Genomic DNA, 13,330 nt, shown 5'->3' with positions numbered 1-13,330 from the left:
GGTATTAAGGTTCACTTTATCCCATGTTACATTCCCCGAGGGGTCTAGTTTCCAAAATGGTATGCCATGTGTTTTTTTTTTGCTGTTCTGGCACCATAAGGGCTTCCTAAATGCAACATGCCCCCCAAAAACCATTTCAGAAAAACGTACTCTCCAAAATCCCCTTGTCGCTCCTTTGGTTCTGAGCCCTCTACTGCGCCCGCCGAACAATTTACATAGACATATGAGGTATGTCATTACTCGAGAGAAATTGGGCTACAAATCCAAGTAAAAATTTTGTCCTTTTACCCCTTGTAAAAATAAAGAAATTGGGTCTACAAGAACATGTGAGTGTAAAAAATTAAGATTGCGAATTTTCTCCTTCACTTTGCTGCTATTCGTGTGAAACACCTAAAGGGTTAAAACGCTGACTGAATGTCATTTTGAATACTTTGGGGGGTGTAGTTTTTATAATGGGGTCATTTATGGGGTATTGCTAATATGAAGACCCTTCAAATCCCCTTCAAACCTGAACTGGTCCCTGAAAAATACTGAGTTAGAAAATTTTGTGAAAAATCGGAAAATTGCTGCTGACCGTTGAAGCCCTCTGGTGTCTTCCAAAAGTAAAAACACGTCAATTTTATGATGCAAACATAAAGTAGACATATTGTATATGTGAACCAAAAAAAAATGTATTCGTAATATCCATTTTCCTTACAAGCAGAGAGCTTCAAAGTTAGAAAAATGCTAAATTTTCAAATTTTTCATCAAATTTATGGATTTTTCACCAAGAAAGGATGCAAGTATCGACAAAAATTTACCACTATGTTAAAGTAGAATATGTCACGAAAAAACAATCTCGGAATCAGAATGATAACTAAAAGCATTCCAAAAAACGCTGCGGTCCTTAAGGCCAAAATGGGCTCCGTCCTGAAGGGGTTAAAAAATCACAACCCTTTAAATTGTGCACCTAAAAATCTATATTATGGCTTATTTTTTGCGCCCCCAATTCTACTTTACAGTGACATTAGTCATTTTACGGAAAAATCCATGGGGAAATGGAAAAAAAATTCATTGAGCGACAAACTTGAAGAAAAAATGCCATTTTGTAAATTTTGGGGGCTTCCGTTTCTACACAGTACATTTTTCAGTAAAAATGACATCTTATCTTTATTCTGTAGGTCCATACGGTTAAAATGATACCCTACTTGTATAGGTTTGATTTTGTATTGCTTCAGAAAAAAATCATAAATACATGCAGGAAAATTTATACGTTTAAAATTGTAATTTTCTGAGCCCTATAACTTTTTTATTTTTCTGTGTTCAGGGCGCTATGAGGGCTAATTTTTTGTGCCGTGATCTGAAGTTTTTATCGGTACCATTTTTGTTCTGATCAGACTTTTTTGATCACTTTTTATTCACTTTTTTTGTGGTATAAAAAGTGATCAAAAATGCACTATTTTGGACTTTGGAATCTTTTTGCGCGTACGCCATTGAACGTGTGGTTTTAAAAGTGGTATATTTTTATAATTTGAACATTTCCGCACGCGGTGATATCACATATGTTTATTTTTATTTACACACTGTTTTATTTTGTTACTAGGAAATGCCGGGTGATTTAAACTTTTAATTCAGAAGGGAATACCTGAAAGGGTTAACTTTTTTTTTTTACACTTTTTTTTTGCGAGCTCATAGCTCCTATAGGGACCTATGAGCTTGCAATGGCTGATTGCATACTCAGATTGTTGCCTTGCCGTTACATGGCAACAAGCTGTGTAATCGGCGGTTGATTGCTCCAGCCTGTAACTCAAGCATGGAGCAATCAATCAGAGCCAGGACGCCGACGGAAGAAGGTAGGGATCTTCTTCTCTACGGGTAGCTGATCGGGGCATTGCGGTTTTATCGCGATGACCCCGATCAGCCCGACTGAGCAGCCGAGAAGCATTTACTTTCACTTTCGATGCAGCGCTCAGCTTTGAGGGTTCGATCGTTCGGCCACGCGCTATTAGCCGTGGGTCCCGGCTGTGAATAGGCGCCGGTACCATCCCGCTATGACGCGGGGTCCTGCCGGGACCCCACGTTATAGACAGGGACCGGACAAAGTCCTTAAGGAGTTAATTATTTGGAATAAATTAATTAATTTACTAACTCATCTCTAGTGGAAACTCTTTAAACAAATACTTTTATACCAATTGGAATAAATACTGTACCATATATCTGCATCATAACGATAAATGGACAAACGATTGATTAATGTAAAAGAAACATTGATTTATAGTAAATCAGTACTACAGAGGTAATTTTTCAAGAAGCTTAAATAATTCATAGCAAGTTTGAAATAACAAAGTAAGAATAAAAGTAAGTAATAATATAAAAGAGATGTAATATATCTTAACCCCTTAAGGACTCAGGGTTTTTCCGTTTTTGCACTTTCGTTTTTTCCTCCTTACCTTTTAAAAATCATAACCCTTTCAATTTTCCACCTAAAAATCCATATTATGGCTTATTTTTTGCGTCGCCAATTCTACTTTGCAGTGACATTAGTCATTTTACCCAAAAATGCACGGCGAAACGGAAAAAAAATTTATATGTTTAAAAATGTCATCTTCCGACCCCTATAACTTTTTTATTTTTCCACGTATGGGGTGGTATGAGGACACATTTTTTGCGCCGTGATCTGAAGTTTTTATCGGTATGATTTTTGTTTTGATCGGACTTTTTGATCACTTTTTATTCATTTTTTAATGATATAAAAAGTGACCAAAATACGCTTTTTTGGACTTTGGAATTTTTTTGCGCGTACGCCATTGACCGTACGGCTTAATTAATGATATATTTTTATAGTTCGGACATTTACGCACGCGGCGATACCACATATGTTTATTTTTTATTTTTTTTACACTGTTTTATTTTTTTTCTGGGAAAAGGGGGGTGATTCAAACTTTTATTAGGGAAGGGGTTAAATGACCTTTATTAACACTTTTTTTTTACATTTTTTTTGCAGTGTTATAGGTCCCATAGGGACCTATAACACTGCACACACTGATCTCTAATGCTGATCACTGGCGTGTATTAACACGCCTGTGATCAGCATTATCGGCGCTTGACTGCTCCTGCCTGGATCTCAGGCACGGAGCAGTCATTCGTCGATCGGACACCGGGGAGGCAGGTAAGAGCCCTCCCGGTGTCCGATCAGCTGTTCGGGACGCCGCGATTTCACCGCGGCGGTCCCGAACAGCCCGACTGAGCAGCCGGGTCACTTTCACTTTCACTTTAGAAGCGGCGGTCAGCTTTGACCGCCGCTTCTAAAGGGTTAATACCGCACATCGCCGCGATCGGCGATGTGTGGTATTAGCCGCGGGTCCCGGCCGTTGATTAGCGCCGGGACCGACGCGATATGATGCGGGATCGCGGCGCGATCCCGCTTCATATCGCGGGAGCCGGCGCAGGACGTAAATATACGTCCTGCGTCGTTAAGGGGTTAAAGGGCTACTCTGGTGAAAAACTTTTTCTTTTAATGAAATGGTACCAGAAAGTTTTTTAAATTACTTTAAAAAGATTTGTAAATTACTTCTATTTAAAAATCTTAATCCTTACAGTACTTATTAGTTGCTGTATAATACAGAGGAAATTCTTTTCTTTTTAAATTTCTTTTTTGTCTTGTCCACTGTGCTCTTTGCTGACACCTCTGTCCGTGTCAGCAACTGTCCAGAGCAGCATAGGTTTGCTGTGGGGATTTTCTCCTGCTCTGGACAGTTCCTGATACGGGCATCAGGTGTCAGACAAGATAAAAAAGAAATTCAAAAAGAAAAGAATTTCCTCTGTAGCATTAATAGAAGTCATTTACAAATCTGTTTAACTTTCTGGCTCCAGTTGATTAAAAAAAAAAAAGTTTTCCACCGGAGTACCCCTTTAAGGACAAAGACAGAGTGAGAAATCACAGACCTGTTTCTATTGACCAAACAAATTAGCCCAGCATTACAGGTGGTGGGCCATCACAGACAGCATATAGAAAAATACTCCATGCTTCCATGCAATTTAGCCAATAAAATTACATCTTTAAACCCTTAAAGGGGCACTCCGGCGCTTAGACATCTTATCCCCTATCCAAAGTTTTTGGTTTTTTTTTTATAAAAGAGTTTTTTGGGCAATTTAGTGGTTTATGGGGTTAACATTTGGAATGTACTCTGGACTTGGTACATTGGGGTCAAATTATGGGAAATTAAAATGAAAAGGGAAAATTTAGTACTGCATGGAAGTGTGATACTCCCTGAAGCAGTTTTTAATGCAGAGGCCAGGATGATCGAGGCAAGTGTCACATTGAGTGGTGGTGTCCTTCCGTATCCACTTCCTGTGACACACTCAGCATTTTTTCTGGGATCGTCCCTTCTTTCCAGTGTGGGGGACTTCACCTGGAAAGTGTTGGCCTGGGTCGATCCTGGCACCTATAACTTCAGTTACTTGGGAACTCCGGCGTGCTCTTTCCCGGTCGCCAAAGATCAGGACCTTTAGGACTTCTTCTTGGAACTGAAGGTATGTCCCTGTGTTGCCAGTGTACTGGGACAGTACAAAATAGTTGTACATGGCAACCTGTACCAAGTAGACCGCAACTTTTTTGTACCATACCTGTGTTTTGCGCATGTCCATGTATGGCTTGAGGATTTGATCAGAGAGATCAACTACCCCCATATACCGATTGTAGTCCAGAATACAATCAGGCTTGAGGACCGGTGTTGTGGTATTTCGCACAGGGACAGGTGAGCTGCCGTTACCATGAACTGTGGTCCGCATAAGGACATCTCTCTTATCCTTATACCTGACCAGCAAAAGGTTTTCATGGGTAAGGGCACGGGACTCACCCTTGGGCATAGGTGTCTCGATCAAATTTAGAGGGAGGCCTCTCTGGTTCTTCCGCACAGTCCCACAAGCGGACGTGGATCTGGCGACAAGGGATGTGAACAGAGGGATGCTGGTATAAAAGTTGTCAACGTTAAGGTGGTAACCCTTATCCAGCAATGGGTGCACAAGGTCCCAAACGATTTTCCCACTAACACCCAGAGTGGGGAACCATTTGGAAGTTCAATACGGGAATCTCGTCCCTCATATACTCTAAACTTGTAAGTGTACCCAGGAACTCCTTCAAGGCTGTTGGAAGACCATTTCAGGTGACTACCTCTTGAAGCTCATCAAGAGAATGAGTTTGCAAAGCAGTAATCAAAGCAAAAGGTGGCTACTTTGAAGAACCTTGAATATGACATATTTTCAGTGGTTTCACACTTTTTTGTTATGTATATAATTCCACATGTGTTAATTCATAGTTTTGATGCCTTCAGTGTGAATCGTTGCAATGGGATCCACAATCCCCACAGGATATATGAGTTTAGTATTTACTGAGCGTACAGATTTGTGTGCTCCACCATTAGATTGACAAAGCTGTCACTGAAAAAATAACTGAAATAGTCAATTTCAGTGTATCCAGCAGTGTCAATCCAGATTCCTGAGTTGCCAATAAACTCAGGAATCTGTGACTGATAAGCCTCTGAGGGTCTCCAGACAGGTTCACCGGAAGAGGGCTCCGGTACACTTGTCTGGGGGGTCGGACTCCTAGTACGAGCGGCATGGCCACTCGTACTAGTGTCAGCCACTGGGTAACTTTCATGGGGGGTGCGTGGCCTTGCCTGGTGGCATCTTCGCCACCTTCTGGGGGGCTCATCATCAGTACTAGATGAGGAAGAACACAGGAATGTAGGATCTTCCTTGTCCTCACTGACAGATTCGGAGTTGGAGGCAAGAAAAGCGTATGCCTCTGCCGCCGAAAATGCCCGGCAAGGCATCGCCTTTTTTCTACGGTGGCGAGGGGGGGGGGGGGGGAGATGGTGTGTGTGTGGGGGGGGGGAGTATGTAGTGTGTGTGTTTGAAGTAACTTTTATATATAACGGTGTGTGATTATAAATCACACAACGTTATTTAGGGGGGAAAATGCTGTGGCCCCCAAAAAAATGGGGGGGCCAAATGCAACATCATGAACCCCTAATAGGATCACGCTGAAAAAACTGTGGCGAACCCTTGAGGACCTATTAGGGGGTCAGGGGTATTTTTTATTTTTTTAAACTTTTTTTTACAGTCCTACCTGTCCCTTTACTGTATTCTTCTCCTGCTCCTTCTTGCAGCTCTGCCCGCTGGCAGAGCCACGAGAGGAGGTCATTAACCCCTCCCCTGCTGGCTGCTATTGGATGGACGATCTTCCGGCCAGTAGCAGCGCTTCTGTGGAGGTGACGAAATCGCCACCTCCCCATAGATACAGTAGGTGGTCGGGGGGTGTGTCCTTCACCCCCGATCACCATGTATCTCCAGGTCATCGGGTCCCATGTGACCTGTATGACCCGAATCGCCGCAGATCGCCGGTGTGAATTCACCAGCGATTTGCGTCGATTGCCGACATGGGGGGTATGATGACCCCCCCTGGGCATTTGTGCGGGGTGCCTGCTGATTTCGGCGGGGACCGAAATTCCCACAGGCGTACATGTACACCCTGGGTCCTTAAGTACCAGGGCATCAGGGCGTACCTGTACGCCCTTGGGCATAACTTGTTAAACAGATGGAGTGCAGACTAAAAGTTTCATCCTGTGCACAATAGGGAAGTGTTTTCCCCCAAACCACATCAGTATCCTCTCTAGTTAGTAGTTCTACTTACAGTAAGCTGCAACTAATGCTGCCGGCAGCTACATACTGGGCAGGATGGGAAGCATGCAGGGACATTTCAATAATCAGCATGGCATGAAAAATAGGTAAAGCATACAACAATTAACATTACTCAGCTGTATTTGTACAATTTATGTAAAAGTAACTGCTACGAATGTACAAAACGATAGTTCGATCAGTTAAAAATAATACATATAGAGGTAACGGTAATAGATCCCTACAATGCACTGACATAAATATATTCAGAAAGAACTGTGCGGTGCTGGCATATGGTGAATACCTAATTTTTTTGTGCAGTGATTTACATAAGTCAAAAAACAGTCACACATGCTTCAGGTACACTCTATCAAGGGTTGGCAATGCTGAGCTGTAAAGCTTGCCCACTGTACCTAACTAAATCATGCAGCCTGATCCTCAAATCTGGAAAGAAAACAGGTGTAGTAGAGCTGAAAATTCCATGTTTATTTTTTTGTGGATTTTACAAGGACTGCAGATAAATAAGTTAACTTATCTAAAATATTAAAGTACACAAAGGTAACTCAGCTCTTTTTTGTCTGTCATGTAAAAGCTGGAACTAGAACACAAGGATAAATGTGATGCAGTACTAAAACTTTTAGTCTTCACTGATTATAAGATATTGTGAGTAATTTAAAATGTTTTATTTATATCTGTATATTTACCTTTAGAATGTAATGTGCTGCAGATTACAGTGATGGCCGTAAATGTTGGCACCCTTGAAATTTTTCAAGAAAATAAAGTATTTCTCACAGAAAAGGATTGCAGTAACACGTTTTGCTATACATACACATTTATTCCCTTTGTGTGTATTGGAACTAAACCAAAAAAGAGAGGAAAAAAAGCAAATTGGACATAATGTCACACCAAACTCCAAAAATGGGCTGGACACAATTATTGGCACCCTTAACTTAATATTTGGTTGCACACCCTTTGGAAAAAATAATTGAAATCAGTCGCTTCCTATAACCATCATTAAGATTCTTACACCTCTCAGCCGGAATGTTGGATCACTCTTCCTTTGCAAACTACTCCAGGTCTCTCTTATTGGAAGGGCGCATTTTCCCAACAGCAATTTTAAAATCTCTCCACAAGTGTTTAATGGGATTTAGAGCTGGACTCATTGCTGCCACTTCAGAACTTTCCAGCACTTTGTTGCAAACCATTTCTGGGTGCTTTTTGACGTATGTTTGGGGTTATTGTCCTGCTGGAAGACCCAAGATCTCGGACGCAAACCCAACTTTCTGACACTGGGCTGTACAGTGCGACCCAAAATCTGTTAGTAATCCTCAGATTTCATGATCCCTTGCACACATTCAAGGCACCCAGCGCCAGAGGCAGCAAAACATCCCCAAAACATAATTGAACCTCCACCATATTTCACTGTAGGTACTGAGTTCTTTTCTTTGTAGACCTCATTCCATTTTTCGTAAACAGTAGAATGATGTGCTTTACCAAAAAGCTCTATCTTGGTCTCAACTGTCCATGAGATGTTTTCCCAGTAGGATATTGGTTTACTCAAGTTCATTTTGGCAAAATGTAGTCTTGTTCTTTTATGTTTCTGTGTCAGCAGTGGGGTCCTCCTGGGTCTCCTGCCATAGCGTTTCATTTCATTTAAATGTCAACAGTTTTCACTGACACTGATGCTCCCTGAGCCTGCAGGACAGCTTGAATATCTTTGGAACTTGTTTGGGACTGCTTATCCACCATCCGGACTATCCTGCGCTGACACCTTTCATCAATTTTTCTCTTTTGTCCACGCCCAGGGAGATTAGCTACAGTGCCATGGGTTCCAAACTTCTTGATAATGTTGCGCACTGTGGACAAAGGCAAATCTAGATCTCTGGAGGTGAACTTGTAACCTTGAGATTTTTGATATTTTTGCACAATTTTGGTTCTCAAGTACTCAGGCTTCTCTTTATGTTGTCCATGCTTAATGTTGCAAACTCAGACACACAATGCAAAGACTAAGTGTACTTCTCTCCTTTGTATCTGCTTTCAGGTGTGATTTTTGTATTGCCCACACTTGTTACTTGCCACATGTGAGTTTAAAGGAGCATCACATACTTATTTTTCCACAATTTTGAAAGGGTGCCAATAATTTTGTCCAGCCCATTTATGGAGTTTGATGTGACATTATGTCCAATTAGCTTTTTTTCCTCCCTTTTTTGGTTTAGTTCCAATACACGCAAAGGGAATAAACATATGTATAGCAAAACATGTGTTACTGCAATCTTTTCTGTGAGAAATACTTCCTTTCCTTGAAAAATTTCAGGGGTGCCAACATTTATGGCCATGCCTGTATGTTGGCTCTTATTAGTGTAAGCCTAGGTTCCCACATAGCATTTGCTCAATAGTTGATCCTTATTTTGGTTGATATTTTAAGCCAAAAACAGAAGTAGAGTTTACCGAGAAAAAATGAGAATGGAAAGATTTGTACCTTTTTTAGTGTTTTGGACCCACAACAAATCAAGGACAAAGTACTGACCGAAGTGTGAACTCAACCTTAAAGGGGTACTCCACCGCTAGACATCTTATCCCCTATCTAAAGGATAGGGGATAAGATGTATGATCACGGTGGTCCCGCCGCTGGGCACCAGTGATCTCCGTGCTACACCCGGCATTCCTTTAGAGAGTCAGGTTCAGCGTCGGAGGCTCGAGACATCATGAGCCTCTGGCGCTGAACCCGAATGCCGGATGCAGCAGGGAGATCGCAGGGGTCCCCAGCGGAGCATCACCGTGACGTCCCGAGCCTCCTCCCTGCATTGCCAGTCATCCGGCACAGAGTCAAGTTTGTTCCGTTCACCAGATATCTGGGGTGCCGTAGCCAAGATCGGAGGGGTCCCCAGCGGTGGGACCTCCGCGATCAGACATCTTATTCCCTAGGGTATAAGATGTCTAGGGGCGGAGTACTCCTTTAAGTAGAAATATTTATATATAGTTGCAGATTGTCTAATATTCACTTTTTACATTGGAGTACACAGTTACCTAAACACTTGTACTTTTGGAGTTAAAGGTGTCTGCAAAATTTCCTTTTTATTTCTCATCAAAGTGTCAGGAAGGTGGGACCGCAGGACGGCAATGCATTCCCACAGAATTCCGTTTGAAGAATGAACATGTTCATTTTTTAGGAGGACGTCCTTTCTGTCAACTATACTCCACTATGGAAATTCTGCAGAGCAGCAGAATCCCATTAAAATCAGCTAGGACAAGCTCTTACCAGCAGATAGAGCTGACAGATGCACAATTTACACAAGTTTGCCAAGTAAATCTAGATAAACTGTTTAGGATGACATCAGGTCTGATACCCTTGGCTACCAGACTTTCAATAAACCCCTGCATGATAAGTTGTTCTCTGACTCTATAAAAGGAGAAGCACTATTTCTGGTTATTATTACTCGTATATGGCATTTTTCACAAGTTCTTGCCTTTGGAGATTCCATTGCTAATTTGTAGACATCCCTGAGCTAGTGGACATTCATTCCTTAAAAGCTAAGTATTTTTTTCCCATATACTTTTATTGTATGAAAGTCCCATTTGAGAAAGAAAAACAAACATGCTAAACCCTCTATCATTTTATATTGCCATTGGTGTTCTATTGGTTGTAGACTTGAGGGTTGGCTTAGGTAAATTTTAAGTGTACGTTTATACCAGCTAGGTAACATAAGGTGCCTCTAATAGTACTTTTGTTGGTTAACTATCCTTTTTTGTTGTTCCCCAATGTGTTTTTCATTTGTAGAGTGCATCTTCCTTCAAGTACGTGAACAGTTAACGTGGTTAATTTACCACAAAACAAGAGTCTAAATACTTAGTGTTAAGCACAGCGGAATTAGATTTATTGTGTGTATACTGCAGTTGTTGGATAAGTAGCTTTCAAAAATCAATATTTAATTAGTTCACATACTGTTTTATTACAAGCGCCGCTGAGAATCGCAGAGTATTTTCCCTGCTGCCTTCCCAAGACGCAGCTTTGGTTTCTCTGGAAACAGGCTCTAACACACCGGGATTTCACCGCGGGGACTGGACTCCCCGATCCCAGAGAAGACAGAGATGTCACACTGTTTGCATTTGATCTGAACTTGTAAACAAGTCCCAGCTTGTAGGCTTTATTGTAATGTAATGAGAAAAGGAAATTTTAGACAATCTCCCACCTCAAGGCTCCTTAGTCTTTCTATTGCAGACCTAACACTCTCTGCAGAACTACCACAGCTGTCAAGCTATACGAGCTCTGTTGTCTGGCAACAGATGTGTCTTTATCTACCATTTATTAAAATGTAATTAAGATAGCAAGTATATCATAATCTTCATTTTAATATCTCCAAAAATAATCTTTCTAATCTCAGAGGGGGCCTTATTCCAGTACTGCAATTATTGGGCCATCTGAATTTAAACTTACTCATCCCATTGTGCCTAGGAGCTGTATGCAAACATTGCTATACCGATTCCAGTGTTTCTTAAGTGTTAACAGATGCTAAACTGTTTCTGAAGCTGTTTTACAAACAATAGGGGGTTCTTTGTGGATTCTCCTTGGGTCTCTTTTATGCCTTTACATCAATTCAAAGACAACAGTATGATCTTGAACATTATGAGATCATCATCGGCATCCAGACGATCCCATTGTGCATGTTTCAGGATATCTGTCAATTGCAAAAATCTATGTCCTTATAGTAATAAAGGGTAAATTAAGGAATATGATAATGGATGCTAATGCTGTACCTGGGACTACTCCCTAACCACTGATGAATTTATGTATCACTCTGTGATATAAAGTAAAATACTTAGTGTAGGATCTATAAACAGAACCCGACAAAGTATTCACTTGTATAGTAATAACATAATTGTGCAACTAGAGTTTCAATTTTATTAAGATTCATAACATGGACATGAGTGATGTGGATGTTGGCAAAAGTGTTGAATTAAACACATTCTAGTAGACTTATTAAACTTAAAGAGTACCTGTCACCAAACTAAAATGTTAATATATTATTCCTTTGCTATTTACTTGCTGTTAAAATTCTCAACCTTTATATGTTTTGAATGTAATTGAAAAAACAGCCACTAGGTAGCTCTGTTCTGTTCCCTGCCACAAGTCAAACAGTTCACAAGTCAAACAGTTGGTTTGGTCTCCTCCAGGCCTGGCCTCCTGCCACAAAACTCAGGAAGGGCATGTGGGCCATGGCGCGGCACAGCTCTCGCAGACTTCAGTGGCATTGCGCCTGCTGGGATACGCCCACTTTCTCCTTAGGGGAGTTCACACAATGTGAGCAAGGGGAAAGGTATGATACAGAGCTTTCTAAAGCTCAGAATTTTTTTTTTTTTAAGGGCATGAGTGGTGTTAGGAGTAGTTAGGGAATATCATCTGAGTTAGTTTAGAAAATATGGTTTGATGACAGGTACTCTTTAAACTAAATGGTCTAAACGGCCTATTACATGGGTCAACTATCAGGTGAATGAGCCTTTATTCCCGATAATGGGAAGCAATCAGTCAATTAATAAGGATGCATTCACTTGTAGACCGAATGCGTATTTTGTGTGATCTTTCAAATTAACGTTATTAGCATTAACGTTATTATTAACACATTGTCCTATGTAAATTTTGGCCGCACAAATGGTCCAAAAATAATTTTTCGGTCCCAGCCTGCAACTTATTGAGCCATATAAAAGCTCATTAAATGAGAGCCGATCATTGAGATTGGTGTTCTTTTTCATGCCATTGTCAACCCTCATTAAAGGGGTTCTCCAGCCCTAGACATCTTTTTCCCTAAGATGTCTGATCAAGGCCTGACACCCCAGTATACCGCTGCACCAAGCAAAGTCTGTTGTTTAACTTTATACTTCTTGTTGACTGGCCTAATTTACACCAATATTTTCTTCCAAAATGTTGGTACATGGTGTTACATTTCTTGTCAGGCCACCATTTTGCCAAATCATGCCAAATCATCTCCAGTATGTTTACAGAAATAAAAAAAATGATTTAAACCAATTCTAAAACATGAGAAATGCATCAAAGATATAGAACATACCATATAGTCAGTAGTCAGAGTCTTTAAAAATATAAACATTATTAGAAGTAGGCACTCACTGGTTTCACATATGTAGGCAGAAAACGGATGTGCGCTACAAGGGCTGAATCCGGGTCTTTCTTCTCTGTAGCACTACTTTCTTTGGAATACACTTGTGCAGTTTGCTTTCTTTACCTTTTTTAACTTTTTAAATAAACAGTTATTACATACCTTTGCTATCTGGACACACCAGTTAAGAAGGAGCTGAGAGCCAATGTTATCTTTGTGTTCATGGACATAATCCAGAAGGCATCCATGAGGCATCAGTTGGGTGACCAGTTGAATAGTAGGACTCAGGCAAACTCCAAGTAAGCGGACCAAGTGGGGATGATCCATGCTGGCCATAATCAGGGCTTCCTAAAATAAAAACATATGGTCTACTTATTACTAGTCATCATTAACAAGCACTATTACTAATGTATATAGACATGAAAGTATCTTGAAAAGGAATACTGTCTTAAACCATACCACATACAAACTGCAATACACACTACAGCCATTGGGTGACAACACACAGACTCGAATCATTTATACATTTCTTAACAGAGTATTTCAAAATCATGTGTTTTTTT

The 13,330-nt window shown here is 40.8% G+C and overlaps 1 protein-coding gene across 4 annotated transcripts in view; it reads right to left on the bottom strand.

Annotated features, from left to right (window-relative positions):
- ERBB4 (erb-b2 receptor tyrosine kinase 4) overlaps positions 1 to 13,330 on the bottom strand; it is a 1,050,606-nt gene that overhangs the window by 124,922 nt on the left and 912,354 nt on the right. For all 4 annotated transcript variants that reach the window (XM_056534264.1, XM_056534265.1, XM_056534266.1 and 1 more), the window contains one exon: positions 12,930 to 13,115. In XM_056534264.1, coding sequence (XP_056390239.1) covers positions 12,930 to 13,115 — 186 coding nt within the window. The remainder of the gene's footprint in view (positions 1 to 12,929; positions 13,116 to 13,330) is intronic.

This window comes from Hyla sarda, chromosome 8 (assembly GCF_029499605.1).
Source record: "Hyla sarda isolate aHylSar1 chromosome 8, aHylSar1.hap1, whole genome shotgun sequence".
In the NCBI taxonomy this organism is placed as follows: Eukaryota; Metazoa; Chordata; class Amphibia; order Anura; family Hylidae; genus Hyla; species Hyla sarda.
The sequence above is the reverse complement of the archived record's forward strand: the minus strand, read 5'-3'. Positions and strand labels throughout refer to the sequence as shown.